Source organism: Chelmon rostratus, chromosome 5 (assembly GCF_017976325.1).
Source record: "Chelmon rostratus isolate fCheRos1 chromosome 5, fCheRos1.pri, whole genome shotgun sequence".
NCBI lineage: Eukaryota > Metazoa > Chordata > Actinopteri > Chaetodontiformes > Chaetodontidae > Chelmon > Chelmon rostratus.
In genome coordinates this window covers 2,311,385-2,324,844 of record NC_055662.1, presented here as the reverse complement: position 1 = coordinate 2,324,844, position 13,460 = coordinate 2,311,385, and the positions used below count along the sequence as shown (strand labels likewise).

At 41.2% G+C, this 13,460-nt stretch overlaps 1 protein-coding gene across 1 annotated transcript in view; it reads right to left on the bottom strand.

Moving 5' to 3' along the window:
* Positions 1-13,460, bottom strand: part of cacna1ba (calcium channel, voltage-dependent, N type, alpha 1B subunit, a) — a 137,525-nt gene that overhangs the window by 80,314 nt on the left and 43,751 nt on the right. The window contains exon 6 of the mRNA XM_041936942.1: positions 12,568-12,755. Within this exon, the coding sequence (XP_041792876.1) occupies positions 12,568-12,755 (188 nt within the window). The remainder of the gene's footprint in view (positions 1-12,567; positions 12,756-13,460) is intronic.

Here is a 13,460-nt window from a genome sequence, read left to right as displayed (position 1 = left end):
TTTCTTACTGTCCACAATATGAAAAGACTTAAACCAACGCTGCATTAGTCCGTCTCGTACTCCTTTCTTGCCTACTCTGTCTGTGTCTCAGAGCCAAGCCCACTGACTCCTGCTGAAGATGGGAATCTTACGTTCCATAAATTGATTCATTCATTCAAACCTTATTTTAACTCGGAAATAGACTGAGGTGGAGATTTTATTTGCAATATAGCTAAGTAAAAAAAACATAGACACAAGATCCTAGAACCTAGAAACACCAATAGGAGGCTTAGTTAAAAATGCAGATAAAACAGGCAAATTATAAAAAAAAACCAAATCAGTGAAATAATAAAACATTTTGAGTGTGTTTCATAAGGGCTCAAATTAAAAGGCAGCAAAGAAGTAGTTTAAGGAGCTGGAAAAAAAACATAAGGGCTTAAAAATAAATAAAACCGAGCCAAAAGCCAAACTAGTAATTATATAATAATAATAATTTGAAACAAGGGCGGCAGCAGTGACAGTGCTGTGCCTACTATGTGGCTGAATACGAAACTAAAAGGTTGAGCCTAGGTAATTTGTTGATTCATTTCTTGATCCCTACATGGCATTATTTATTTTTTACAAGAGATGCTGGTATTTCCCTAAGCATGATAATTTAGAAATGGCCGTACAGCTGTTAGGATGGTCTGTTCCACCACAGTCCTCCTGACCTTAGGAAATATACCTGCTAAAACTGAAAGGTTAAAAATATATATCATGCAGCTGACTATAATCAGTGCAGCAAGTTTTAAAACGTAGGGGTGAAGATTATCATCACCAACTGAATTCTTTAAATCTATAGCTAGTTATGTATTGACCACGTAATCATGTTCATATACCTTCTGTACCAGTTATTAGTAGATAGTCAATGACGAGGTCCATGACGATGGTGTAATGATAAAAACAAGAGGCTGCATGATTGAAAGTATGAAGCATTGCCTCTATATGTGATGAACATGTGATCCCAAACCATGGCCTTACCACTCACCTGGTTTCAGTCTGTTTCCACCAGATGTTGAAAACTGGCCTACTAAAAACTGGTCTAACCCTGATGTTATAGACATGGTCTGGCTCACAGTCAGTGTTCTAGTTCATCCCACAGGTGTAGTGCACAATACTGTTGGCCATATGCTGTAGAATACATTGCTTGGTTCAAAGGCATCACAGCTGTGTCTGTTGCTGGTCTGGACATAACATCCACACCTTTGAAGAGCCATAATCAAAGAAGTGCTGATGGGAGCAAAGCGCTGAGCTGTATTTGCCTTCTTATTCAGCTGTGAGACTTAAGAGGAAAATGACAGGCTTCACTGCTAGAATGGACATTATTCTCACTTTACTGTCTCTACTGTCAAATCACTGGCTCCCTTTGGAAATATAGGACAATAGAACGGCCAGTGGCATGGTGTGGAGCAGAGGTGTGCTTGTTTGTGTGTGTGGTTTGTTGGTGAAGCAGCAGCCACAATCTGGGGCTCATATTCTCCATTGTGACTTCCACCCTGCCTGAGGGCTTTCTACTGTATTAATGTTTACAGAATTCTTTACGGCCGGCACTCACACTCAGATTATTACTTTGGGGGGTTAATTTGATGACTGGAAATTGTCTGGTGATGCACTCATTTACTGAAACCCATTGTGATGCCTTCCAATCATTCTCAAGCGTGTGTTAATTTCTCATTTTGCATCCATAGATGCGCTCATTGTTTTCTCAGATAAAGGAATGGGCTCATTACTGTGTTTTGAACAGCACCAATTGCTTTCCACACAACTGAGACATTATGTGACTTAATTACAGGGTACAATGCTCACATACAGCATGGCATGCAAGACTACAGATTACGAGAATAAGCATGAACGACCAGTGAAGGAAAAATATGTTAAAAAAAAAAAAAAGAAAAGGCAAAAAATACTTGGAAAAAGCAGCCTGAAGTCTCAAAGTTCACTGCTACCTTCAGTTGACATAGAGGCTGTGGCAGAGGTTGGTAGGAACAGTCACATTAACATTGTAACTGGGATCAAGCCGACTAATAACCTGTACAGCCATGTCTGTGCCCTCCACACTCGTCACCATTTTGTAGCCGTGACCTTCTAGGGGTGTTATGGGGGCTAACATGTTAGCAAACAGTTGCCTATGTACTTTACTTTTTATCCTGCAGACACAGAGAAATACTAGCATTCATTTAGTGTTGTGATGGTGTCCAGCTGATGAAAACCCAATATTCACTCTCATTTTAGCTCTGGTTTGATCTCCACCACTTCCTGAGAACACATTTGGCTCTTTAGCTGCTGAAACCCCACTTTAAACTTCCGGTTCAGCACCAAACAGCAGACAGACATAGTTTAAGACTAACTGGTGAACATAGTGAAGCATTAAGCACACATGTCAAACTCAAGGCCCGCAGGTCAAAACTGCCACAGCACCTATGTGGCTCATGAGAGCTGGCACAGGATATACTAAACAGTGCCATAACAGCAGAGTGGTTGAAGCCGCTAACATTAATGGTAGCAGCCTAACCAAATGTCCAAGAAAAGAAAAGCTGACAGAGGGAAGGACATTCATTGAGAGCTGGCAAAGCGAATATGTTTGTGCTTAATGGAGACCATCCAGTATGTCTTCCATGTAACGAGGCAGTGGCAGTGCCGAAGAAGTAGAATTCAACATTGATAACAAACACAGAGCCAAGTATGCTAACCTTCAAGAAATCAAGAAAAGCAACAAATGTCCATGAATTAAAAGCCAAAAACATTAAACTGACTAGTGTTGCTTTCATCTTAAAATCTTAATTAACCACAGAGCCTCATTTTTACAAAAAAGTCATAATTTAAGAAAAGCTGTATTAGACTTATCAGAAAACCTTGAAATACTTGAAAGGTTCTAATATGTTCTGACCTAGCAGGGTAGCATAGTGCAGCACAGCAGCAAAAACAAATCTGTCTTAATTAAATCTAGTCTAACACCTGCCCTACTCCCACTTAGCAACACAGAGGATGTTATTGCAGAGTGACTGCAAAGCCAACTTTGCCATTGTTTACACACAGAGTATATCTGATAGAGATGGCAGGGTAAGACGCAGGGCATACACACACACACACACACACACACACGCACACGCGCACACACACACACACACACTAATGACTTTGATATATTGGCCTGCTGTTTAAAGGAGCCAGTTAAGGGGTGGTGTGGACATCTGATTCGGACACTATTTGAATATAGGACCAAGTGCAGTGTGGGTTAATTTTCCTTAACCAACACTGTGGTCCATGGCGTAAGTAATCGCTGGATTGTCATCACATTTGTCAAGCAGTGTCCACTGCATGGTATTGCAGCACATCCTGCACAACCCCGGCGATTTTAAACAGCCAACCTACCATCTATAGTGGCCACATTTTTGTTTTTTATACAACATATTATCTTGTCCCACACTAACACATTGCTGAACATCTTTACACAACCTGAAACCATCATCATGATCATTGTAGGCAGCTCATATAATTTTACATGGGGAAACAGAGTCTCAGCCTCGTATGGCCTCATCATCAATCTGAGCTCCCCAAAGAGCTATTTTTAAACATTTAACCTCTTCTATCAGTAGTGCAATCAGACCAGTGGAGCTCACCTCAGACTGACAGAGCTGGACCAGTCTGCATTTTAAACCTTACTGTAAAAACCACAGTGCAGCCAACAGAGAGCATTAAACATGCAGTGAATGTGAATGTATCACACACTATGTTGTGATTTTTTTCTTTAACACAAAGGAAACTTTTATAGATTGAAAATGAAAAGAATAGCAATGAATAATATCTGGTATTGATACATGTTGAACTGTGTGTGTGTGTGTGTGTGTGTGTGTGTGTGTGTGTGTGTGTGTGTGTGTGTGTGTGTGTGTGTGTATTATTAAATGGACATCCTGTTGAGGCATCTGGAAGTCACACCTGCTGTCACCCAGTCACTCTTACTCTAAACCATATTTCTGCCAGTGTTCTTCCATGTTAGCAACACAGAGGTCAATCCTGTGCACTAGAAACAGAATTTAAAGATGTTGTGAACACCTGGAATAGCTTGAGAGCGCTGTCTGAATTGGATCGACCTCTAAGATAAAGCGCATTACATTACAGTCATTTGACAGGAACTTGTCGAAAGTGACTTACGTTTTTTTTTTTTCTCTCTCTCACCTACAGACATTAGGAGCAATCTATAGACGCGTCTACAGATGGAAAGTGGAAGCTGGGGACTGAACCACAAATCTTTGATGAAGGGTCCAACCACTATTTGAAACTATACAATCTGATTGATATGTCTGGTAAACAGCAACTTCTATTGTTCTTACTGAGTGCTGCTGAATGCTGATGCTGTGGTTGGTTGGTGGGATGGGTCGACTGTGTGGTGTGTTGGTGAAAACACTTCAGATATGAGCCTTCTGTTTGCTTTAAACAAGCTAATTTGGCTGCTGTGATTTTCCACTGCTAACATTTTCCAGTCAGAATGTCCAGCTGCCCAGAAGCTTTAAAAGAAGATGAAAAAAGGCTCATTTCAATGAGCTTTTGTTTAGTGTAGCTAATTCAATTACAAGCCAATTGATTCAAAACGTATCAGTATAAGTGTTATTCTTGTTTCTGGATATTAACACTCAGTGGAGCAAAATATTCATGGTCATAGTCCAGAGACTTTTGGCAGACAGGGCAAACATAGTGCAGTCACTATTACCATCAGTAGACAACAACGGCATCTAGCTGTTACCATGACATAAAAAGATATTTTCCATGTCATGATGATTTTTGGAATATACTGAGAAAGCAATGTAATATGTAGGACTCCAATTACACTTGTCATTTCAAATGCCTCCTGTCTTATTTAAATTAAGATGAAATTTAAGGTACTTCCACCTACACTCAACCACATACGTCCTTCCAGGGTGTATGATCTCATCATGTTTTCAGTGTGACCAGCTGCCACTGTCACAGAAGAAGAAGGCACTGCCACAGGGTGCTTCCTGGGAGGAGTTAACATACATGCATGTTTCAGAGACAGATGTATGTGCACCTTTTTAACATCTGGCTAGAACTGAAATGTTTCAGTCTGTCTTGAATGCCTCTTGCAGTATTTATACTTAACTACCACATTCTTAGAATTCTAGCTACAGTGTCTTAGAAGTTGAGTTGTTTCATTACTTCTTTTCATGTAGAAACAGGAGAAGTTGATTATGTTGAAGTGACTATGTTTGGTCCATATGTGATTAATACTATCTATCTGCTGTGTACATTATTCAAGATTTTAGAATTGTATTTATGTCTGCGCCCAGCACATCTGTAAATGCTGTACATATAAAATATGTGTTGATATTATTTTCATCATCAGAGAAGGGTCTAAATTATTCTGAAACTATAGTTTTATTAACTGTTTTAATTGGTTGAGGTGTAAACAATCTGAACCACTATTGTTAAAAAGCAAACTGAAGTGGCATATTCTTCTTGTTATTTGAGGTTCTGAGGCATTTCTGGGTAGGTTAACATAACAAAAAAAAAAAAATAAAGCCAATATCAATTCACCAATACAGCCCTAGAGTTTAATTTGCATACTGTTTATATCTTAGCAAGCTCATTTCACACACTTCCCGTGTATATCACAGAGGAAGCATTGGTCTAAAAATTATTACGTATTAGATATTTTCTGCAAATCATTCAGCTCTTGCTCCTTTTAAATTGAATCTAAATATATACTACTTAATATATACTTATAAACTTACTTAAGCAACTGGTTATTTCATGCCTTACCTTTTATTCACACTTAAAAACAAGAACCGTTGCCATTTACGACAAGACAAAGTTGTACCAAGTTGGGAAATAAAAAAAGTTGTCAAATAAAAACTGTAAATTCTTTCAGAGAACGTTATTTAATCAAATTTTTGTTGTTACTTTTTTTGTTTTTTTTCATTTGTTTGTTTGATTATGATAGTCAACAGTCTGCTTCATGACAAAGACACTCAGCAGAAGCAGTAACAAGGGGTGGGGGTGGACATCTGTGATGAACTGCTGCTGGTGAATCCCTACACAAAGGCGCTGTATGAGAAGGTGGAATCATCTGTCATAATGTTGCTCTGCGCTAGAAGTGGCTGCAGAGAGCTGGGTGCATCAGTGCATTAGCTGGTGTTGGGGTGAGGCTGCCTCAGACCTTGGCTAACATAATGGAGAGAGCACACAAGGCAATAGAAAAGCCATTAGTAGCACTGTTCTGCCCCAACAACTGCCCCACAAGGACAGCTATCAGTTCAACAGCAATACCACACCCATACTGCCCCAGGCACTGGAGACAGACCAGGAAATAACAGGTACTGACTTATACAAACACGACGAAGCAGCTTTATGATTAGACTTGAGCTAGGACTGCTGATACATGACACTTTGAATTAACTAGATCTTCATATTTGATCTTTTTGATTTGACCGAATGGAAGGAGGGAGGAAAGGAAACAGTCTGTCGTTGGCTCAGTACATGGTTAAGCATGCTGAGCAGACAGGGAGAGATGTTGTAGCAGTGCTGGATGACAAGTGGCAGTGAATGGTCTGCACTGTATCTCGTGTTGCTGTCCTCAAGCCGCCTTGTAAACATCCTGCTCCCCAGAGCTCCGTCTGATAGCATCTGAAAGTCAGCCTGCTGTTTACAGGTGACTGGATGCTGTGTCACTTGGGGACTCGTGCAACTAACCCTAAGTAGCCCTGACAAGCTGAAAAGGCTGGTGAAGCCAATGGTGCCCTCTTCTATGTGAAAAAGGGCATACTGGGATGCTGGGTTGCATAGTGGAACACTTAAAGACCGCCAAAACCACACCAGGCATTGGAACAGGTACTGCACTACAATATGGAAGAAGTACTGAAGAAAATTAAACTGTAATCATCTGCAATCATCTCCACACTGTGGCTTAGAAGATTAATATGTTGCATAAATGAACCAATAAAGGATAGGTTTACATTTTGTCTTCAAACAATCCTTTTTTTGGTCAATGGTCGCTGTAATCATTCCTCCTGTTGGACTAATGATGCCTTCCTACTGTGACTTCGCTGTAAGAAATGGGGGACAAAAATCCACAGACCTTGTTTCATGAAAACACTCATTAGTGGTTCACAGACAGTGTTTCATACCTGAGGTGCTGCAGAGGGGCAGTAACACAGGAAGGGAACTTTGTACTGAGAAGTCTTTGGAAGATAGCCAGTTTATCTGTCTAACCCAGACTGCTGGAACGTCATACTAACTTAGGTTACATTTTGGAATGAATATTTCATGGAATGATGTACATATGGGCTTGTGCGTATTGCATTAAGTCAGACTTTAATCTAAATCCCTCTTTAAATACTGCTGTTACGAGTACATGAACTGTTTCAGGTCCCTACTGAGGGAATCATTTGATGTACAGGAAGTGATGCACTGCTTTGGACTAAACTAAAGAGGAAGAAATATGATGAGATGCTTTCGAAGCTTCCTATGCCATGCTAAAACAGTGATAGAAGAGAGAAAATTAACTGACTTAATTAACCACTCACACCTACACCTAACTTGGAATCTGTAGCTAGATATCTGATCTAAATAATGACATCCCATCACTGGCCTTTGCATATATACCTGCTTCATATGTGTACCTGCTTAATGTACACTGAAGGATTCACTGGTTGCTGTAATTTTTCCTCCTGTCGATACTGACAGAATGGCGACTGTGGGTTTTGTGCCCCATCACTAACTGTACAGTGAAATTGCATTAAAAGACATTTTTTTCAGGGCCAGTGTGGAGAAAAGGATTTTTTTTTTAAATTCACTTTGTTGATCCCAAACTGGGAAATTCTCCTCTGCATTTCACCCATCACTGTTTTTGAAACACACACATGCAACATGGAACATGCAGCGAAACACACAGGAGCAGTGGGCTGCCGCATCAGGCGCCCGGGGAGCATATGGGGGGGTTAAGTGCCTTGCTCAAGGACACATCAGCCAGCTAATGGAGGGGGGAGGGGATACTCCACCACACCCCAAATTTTTCTGCTAGTCCGGTGGGGGAATCGAACCAGCGAACTTCCGATCACTTCTCCAACCATTGAAATGACCAGTAATTCTTTCAGTGTCCATATGTGAGTATACCACAGAGAAACAAGGAAAACCAGGTGTGACGGCTGAACCACAAGTATAGTGCAGCTGGAAATTACGCAGTTTGTCCGAAGGCAAGTCAGCAGGGGCAGCAGCTTGGATCTTGGCAACATCATAACAATGTTTTATGGAGACAGATTTACAGTTTTGGCATCTCTCCTTTTATATGAGAGAAGCACAAGGCCCTGACAAAGCTTTGTGTCAAAACTGTTCATCTAATCCCATTATTTACAGTGTATGTGTGGCTTCTTAATGATTCAATCTAAATTAGTTAGTTATTTTGATGTAAAATTCACATTATTTGGATGATTCAACAACAAATCTACTCTGTTTTTAGGATTCACCTTCTCATCTTGAATGCTAAATGTCCACCTCTAATGTAAGCAGCATTTGAAAGGTTTTCTTCACACTGAGTTTTCTTAAAAAGGTGAGAGTGCCTCTCAGAAACCAGAGTTTATGGCTAAGAGGTCTTGGGGGTCTCCTAATGACAAATTGACAGTCTAAGTTTTGCCCTCCATCCCCATTAGAGAGTCAGAGCTTTGGCAGAGACGGACGAGGGCCCATCTGACCATGATGGATGGCCACGCTGATGAAGAGGACACAGCTGGGTCCCCCAGTGGCAGGAAATGAGACAGCCGTCACTCCTCCCTCGAATATTCAATCGGAGGATCCACCAATCATATTCAGCCAAAACAGCAACCTCAGCCTGCACGGTCAGAGCACATTACCAGTCTGTCAGTGATCCAGAAGACAGGAAAAAGAGCTGTCTAATGATGGATGAACGAATAGGAACCTTAACCCCCCAACCCTGGACTAATTCTGGATTAACAGTTCAGTTTAATGGGGATTATTCATCATGTGAATGACGACAGCGGCCGATACTGACACATAGGTCTTAAATCTTCATCGTGAAGATAATGAAAGGGGAGATGTTAATGGGAAGTATTAGGAAGTGAACCAGAATCAACATAAGCAGTAGGAGCATCAGCTCAGTAAGCAAAGGTAAAGTGAGGACCTCAGCAGGTTAAGAAACTGGAACCAACTCTAATTCTAGCACTTACAGTCCATGTCCTGTCCACACAATTACTGTAAACTTTATCTGAAAGCCTCTAACCATCTGTTGTTTTTTGTCTCACAAGTGTCCAAGCTGTGTGTCTATCTCTGTCTCGCTCTGTCTCTGCCCCCCTTTCCCTCTCTACTTTCTCCACCTTGTGTCTCTCTCTCTCCCTGACTCTCTCTCTCTGCCTCTCTCTCTCTCTGTCTCTCCCTGACTCTCTCTCTCTCTCTCTCTCTGACTCTCTGTCTCTGTCTCTCTCTCCCTGACTCTCTCTCTCTGTCTCTCTCTCTCTCTCTCTGACTCTCTCTCTGTCTCTCCCTGACTCTCTCGCTCTGTCTCTCTCTCTCTCTGACTCTCTGTCTCTGTCTCTCTGTCTCTCTGTCTCTCTCTCTGTCACTGTCTCTGTCTCTCTCCCTCTCTCCCTGACTCTCTCTCTCTGTCTCTCTCTGTCTCTCTCTCTCTGTCTCTCCCTGACTCTCTCGCTCTGTCTCTCTCTCTCTCTGACTCTCTGTCTCTCTGTCTCTCTCTCTCTCTGTCACTGTCTCTGTCTCTGTCCTACTCTCTTTCTCTCTCTCTCTCTTTCTCTCTCTGTGTCTCTGTCTCTGTCACTGTCTGTCTCTCTCTCTCTGTCTGTCTCTCTCTCTCTCTGTCTGTCACTGTCTCTCTGTCTGTCTCTCTGTGTCTCTGTCTCTCTGTCTGTCTCTCTGTCTCTGTCTCTCTCTCTGTTTGTGGATTCAGTCCTCTGTCCAGGTGTCTATGCTGGAGAGGAGGTTGTGTGACTCTCTTCCATGTATGTGTAATTTTGTCATCACAATTTCTTTGTACTGTGATATTTTGCTGGTCTGTTCTGTACACATGATCTCTGTTGCATGTCTGGCTGTCCCGGGAGAAGGATCCCCCCTCTGTTGCTCCTCCTGAGGTTTCTTCCATGTTTCCCTGTTAAATGCCTTTTTGGGGAGTTTTTCCTCATTTGAATCAAGGGTCTGAGGATAGAGGGTGTCATATGCTGTACAGCCCCTTCATGCAAATTAGTTATTTGTGATTTTGGGCTATATACATAAAATTGACTTAACTTGGGTTCTGATTCACCATTTAGTTGGCAGCTGTAGGTCTGATTGATAAAGGAAGCAAAAAACAACTTTCATCATTTATCAGAAAAATGTGCATTTGTATTATTTCCCATTTGGGCCTATGAGGGATAATATCACAGTAAGGGGAAGAAGGAGTCTGTTGTCCTTCACCAGCAGAAATTCTACGATGCAGAAAATCCCTGTGTGGCAGGTAGAAAATAAACTCTGAGTCAGATGTACTGATATAATTTCCACTTTCCCTAAAACACATACTATACTAAATTATTTCTCCAAATTATGAGATATTATCACCATAACCTCATCAGTGGTTACTGGTGCTAAAGGCAAATGTATTTTAATATTGCAAATGCCAGACTTTAGGAACAAGCATCAGTAACAATGACAACTACTATGAGGGGAAGGGATTAAAGAATAAATACACTTTCATGGCCATTGCTGAAAAAGTCCTGGCCATAAAAAAGTGGGGTTTGATACTTTGAATGGAAAAAAAAAACATCATTTTAAGAAGACAAGGTTGAGTTTGTGTATAATGTGCTTTCGATCTTTCTCTAAAGGGTAAGAAAGCGTTCATTTGTATCTCTGCACTGCCGTCCATGTTCCTGTGTCCAATACTTGTGTAACTGTTACAGTGGGGAAACAATTATTTGACATCTAAGAAGCATCAAAGCAGCATCCTCTATCCACCACGCCTTTCCTTACTCTCAGCAACCAAACTACTATTGATCGCTTTCCACCTCCCTCCTCTCTGTCTCTGTGTTTCCCTTGTTCAGTCCTACTAGACGTTCACACCGCTAAACACACATTATTTTCTCACTATAACTGTTTCATAATTTAACCTTTTGCATAATTGTTTCCTTGGCATGATAGAATCCTAACTTTATGCAAACGGCAGAGAGCTGTGATTTGTTTCATGCTAGCAGTGAGGCTGCAGTGCTGTGGTCCTAATGGGAGCTGTGGCTGTGTGTGAGTCATCCTCTGCAGGCTCTCATGCTTGCCTCTAATCACCCCCCCGAGGAAGGGTGGGAGGGGAAGGAGCAGTCAGGAGGAAAAGCACAGTGTCTCAGCAACGATGCACAGGACAGACTAGCCTGAACATCCACGCTGACATACTTTCCACAGACTGCTTTTTAAAGTACTCTCATTATTAACAGAATTTTACAGAAATAAAATGACTGCAAAATAAGGAATTTAACCAAATGCTACCATGACAGCTCTGCCTCACTGCTGCATGATGCTCCCTCGTGAACTGTTAGTAGCCAAAGGTGCACTTTTGACTACAGTAAGATTGTTAATTTAATGCATGTGTGACAAAAATGTGTTTCGTGGCAATATCTAAGTCAGTAGACTGAGCAGCTAAATCATGACAGTGATGACTGTTAATGTTAATGTTAATGACCTGAGTGGCTGCACTGGAGACTGAACCATCTGCTCCAAAGGTAAAAAAAGTTCCATTTATCATTAACCACATAAAACATAGAAAAGCCTGAATGCCTGGTGGTCATCAACCAACTGGAGTAAAATATTGTCAATTAAAAGGCACATGGCTGCTTTTATAGAATGCTTTTATCCAAAGCGCTTTATAATTTGATCATAAAAGGTCTTTGGCACATTCTTTTCCCTGTGCCACTTGCTGGTTTTGATGTAGTCCCACTGTCATCTGAAAAGTAGCATTAAATAACAACAACTGTTATTGTTAACTACATTAGTAGGTATATTGTAGTCTGGTTGAATTCTTTGTCATTTTGTTTAACTTCTTTCAGTTAGCCTGTCGATACGGCAGCTGGGTTTGTTAGGAGGAATTAACTTAACGTTTTTCATGATGTTCAAAGAAATTTGTTGATTTCAGAGCTTTTTTCCAAAGTGCTTTACAACTGTCCTCTCATTCATCCATTCACACAAACACACTCACACAGGCGCAGCCAGAGCCACTTGCTGGTCTGAGGTGAGGGTTTGTGTGCTTGCTTGTGTGTGAGGTGCATCAATGGCAGCTCGAATCTCATGTAAAAGATTGATGATGATTGATAGATATCATTCTCAGCATCTTACTGATACATAACTTCAATAAGAATATTCATCTTTTTTGGTCTTTGCCTGACACAAGTTAGCTCAACTTAGTATCAGGACAGTAACTTACTTTATGTGATCTCAAAATGAGGATAACTTACCATGATAAGACACAAATGAAACACTGCCAAATGGAAATCAGGGTGAAATATATCGATATACCACCGAGTGGAAAAAGTGGAAAAGGGAAGGATGTGGACTCACGTTGTAGAGGATGTCCACCCATCCCTCCATGGTGATGCACTGGAAAACGGTGAGAACGGCAAAGAGGATATTGTCAAAGTTGGTGATGCCAAAGCTGGGTCCGATCCAGTATTCCTTACAGGCGGTGCCGTTGTTGCAGGTCCTCGCCGGAGCTTCCAGGCCACAGGGGAAATCAGCTGCCTGCTCGCCTACAGCCACAAACGCACACAAACATACACAATGAAGCTCGAAAATACACAAACATGCCGTGGTGTTTGTAGGGAAGGCTGGGGATGTATTATGTAAAAGGACCTCTCATGCTAAGAAATGCATGGGTTCAGCTACAATGATATACAGGATGGCAACATGTAAGCAGACTACATGACCTCATTTCCTGTTTTCATCAACCGATGCTGCCTCTCTGATGTTGACACAGGCATGAACACATTTTACATCCTAGAATATTACACCATTATAAAGCATTCAGAGCTTAAATTCCATAACATTTATGTGCACATTGATTTTGCCTTGTGTGTGTGTGTGTGTGTGTGTGTGTTTGTGAAGTCTTTCCACTTTACAACTGCCTTGACTTGATGTCTCAACCAGATCAGTTATGAACTCCCTCTAGACAGTCTGTTTAGTGTTAGTCAAGTAGGTACACAACAAACTGCATCGCATCCAGACGGTGTAGGTAGGTGGACGACACGAGTTATGATGATGTGGGGAATGTGATCTTTATTTTATCCTGTGTGTTCTAATTGAGATATGTGTGTGCACTGCTGCATATACACTTTAGTTGCTCTGTTCTTTAAATTTACAGCTGAAATCACTGTGTTTTTCCTGTATCAGTCTCCTGTGATACTGAACACATGCAAGGATTGCATTGTCTGAGTTCTAACTGAACTTTATCTTTT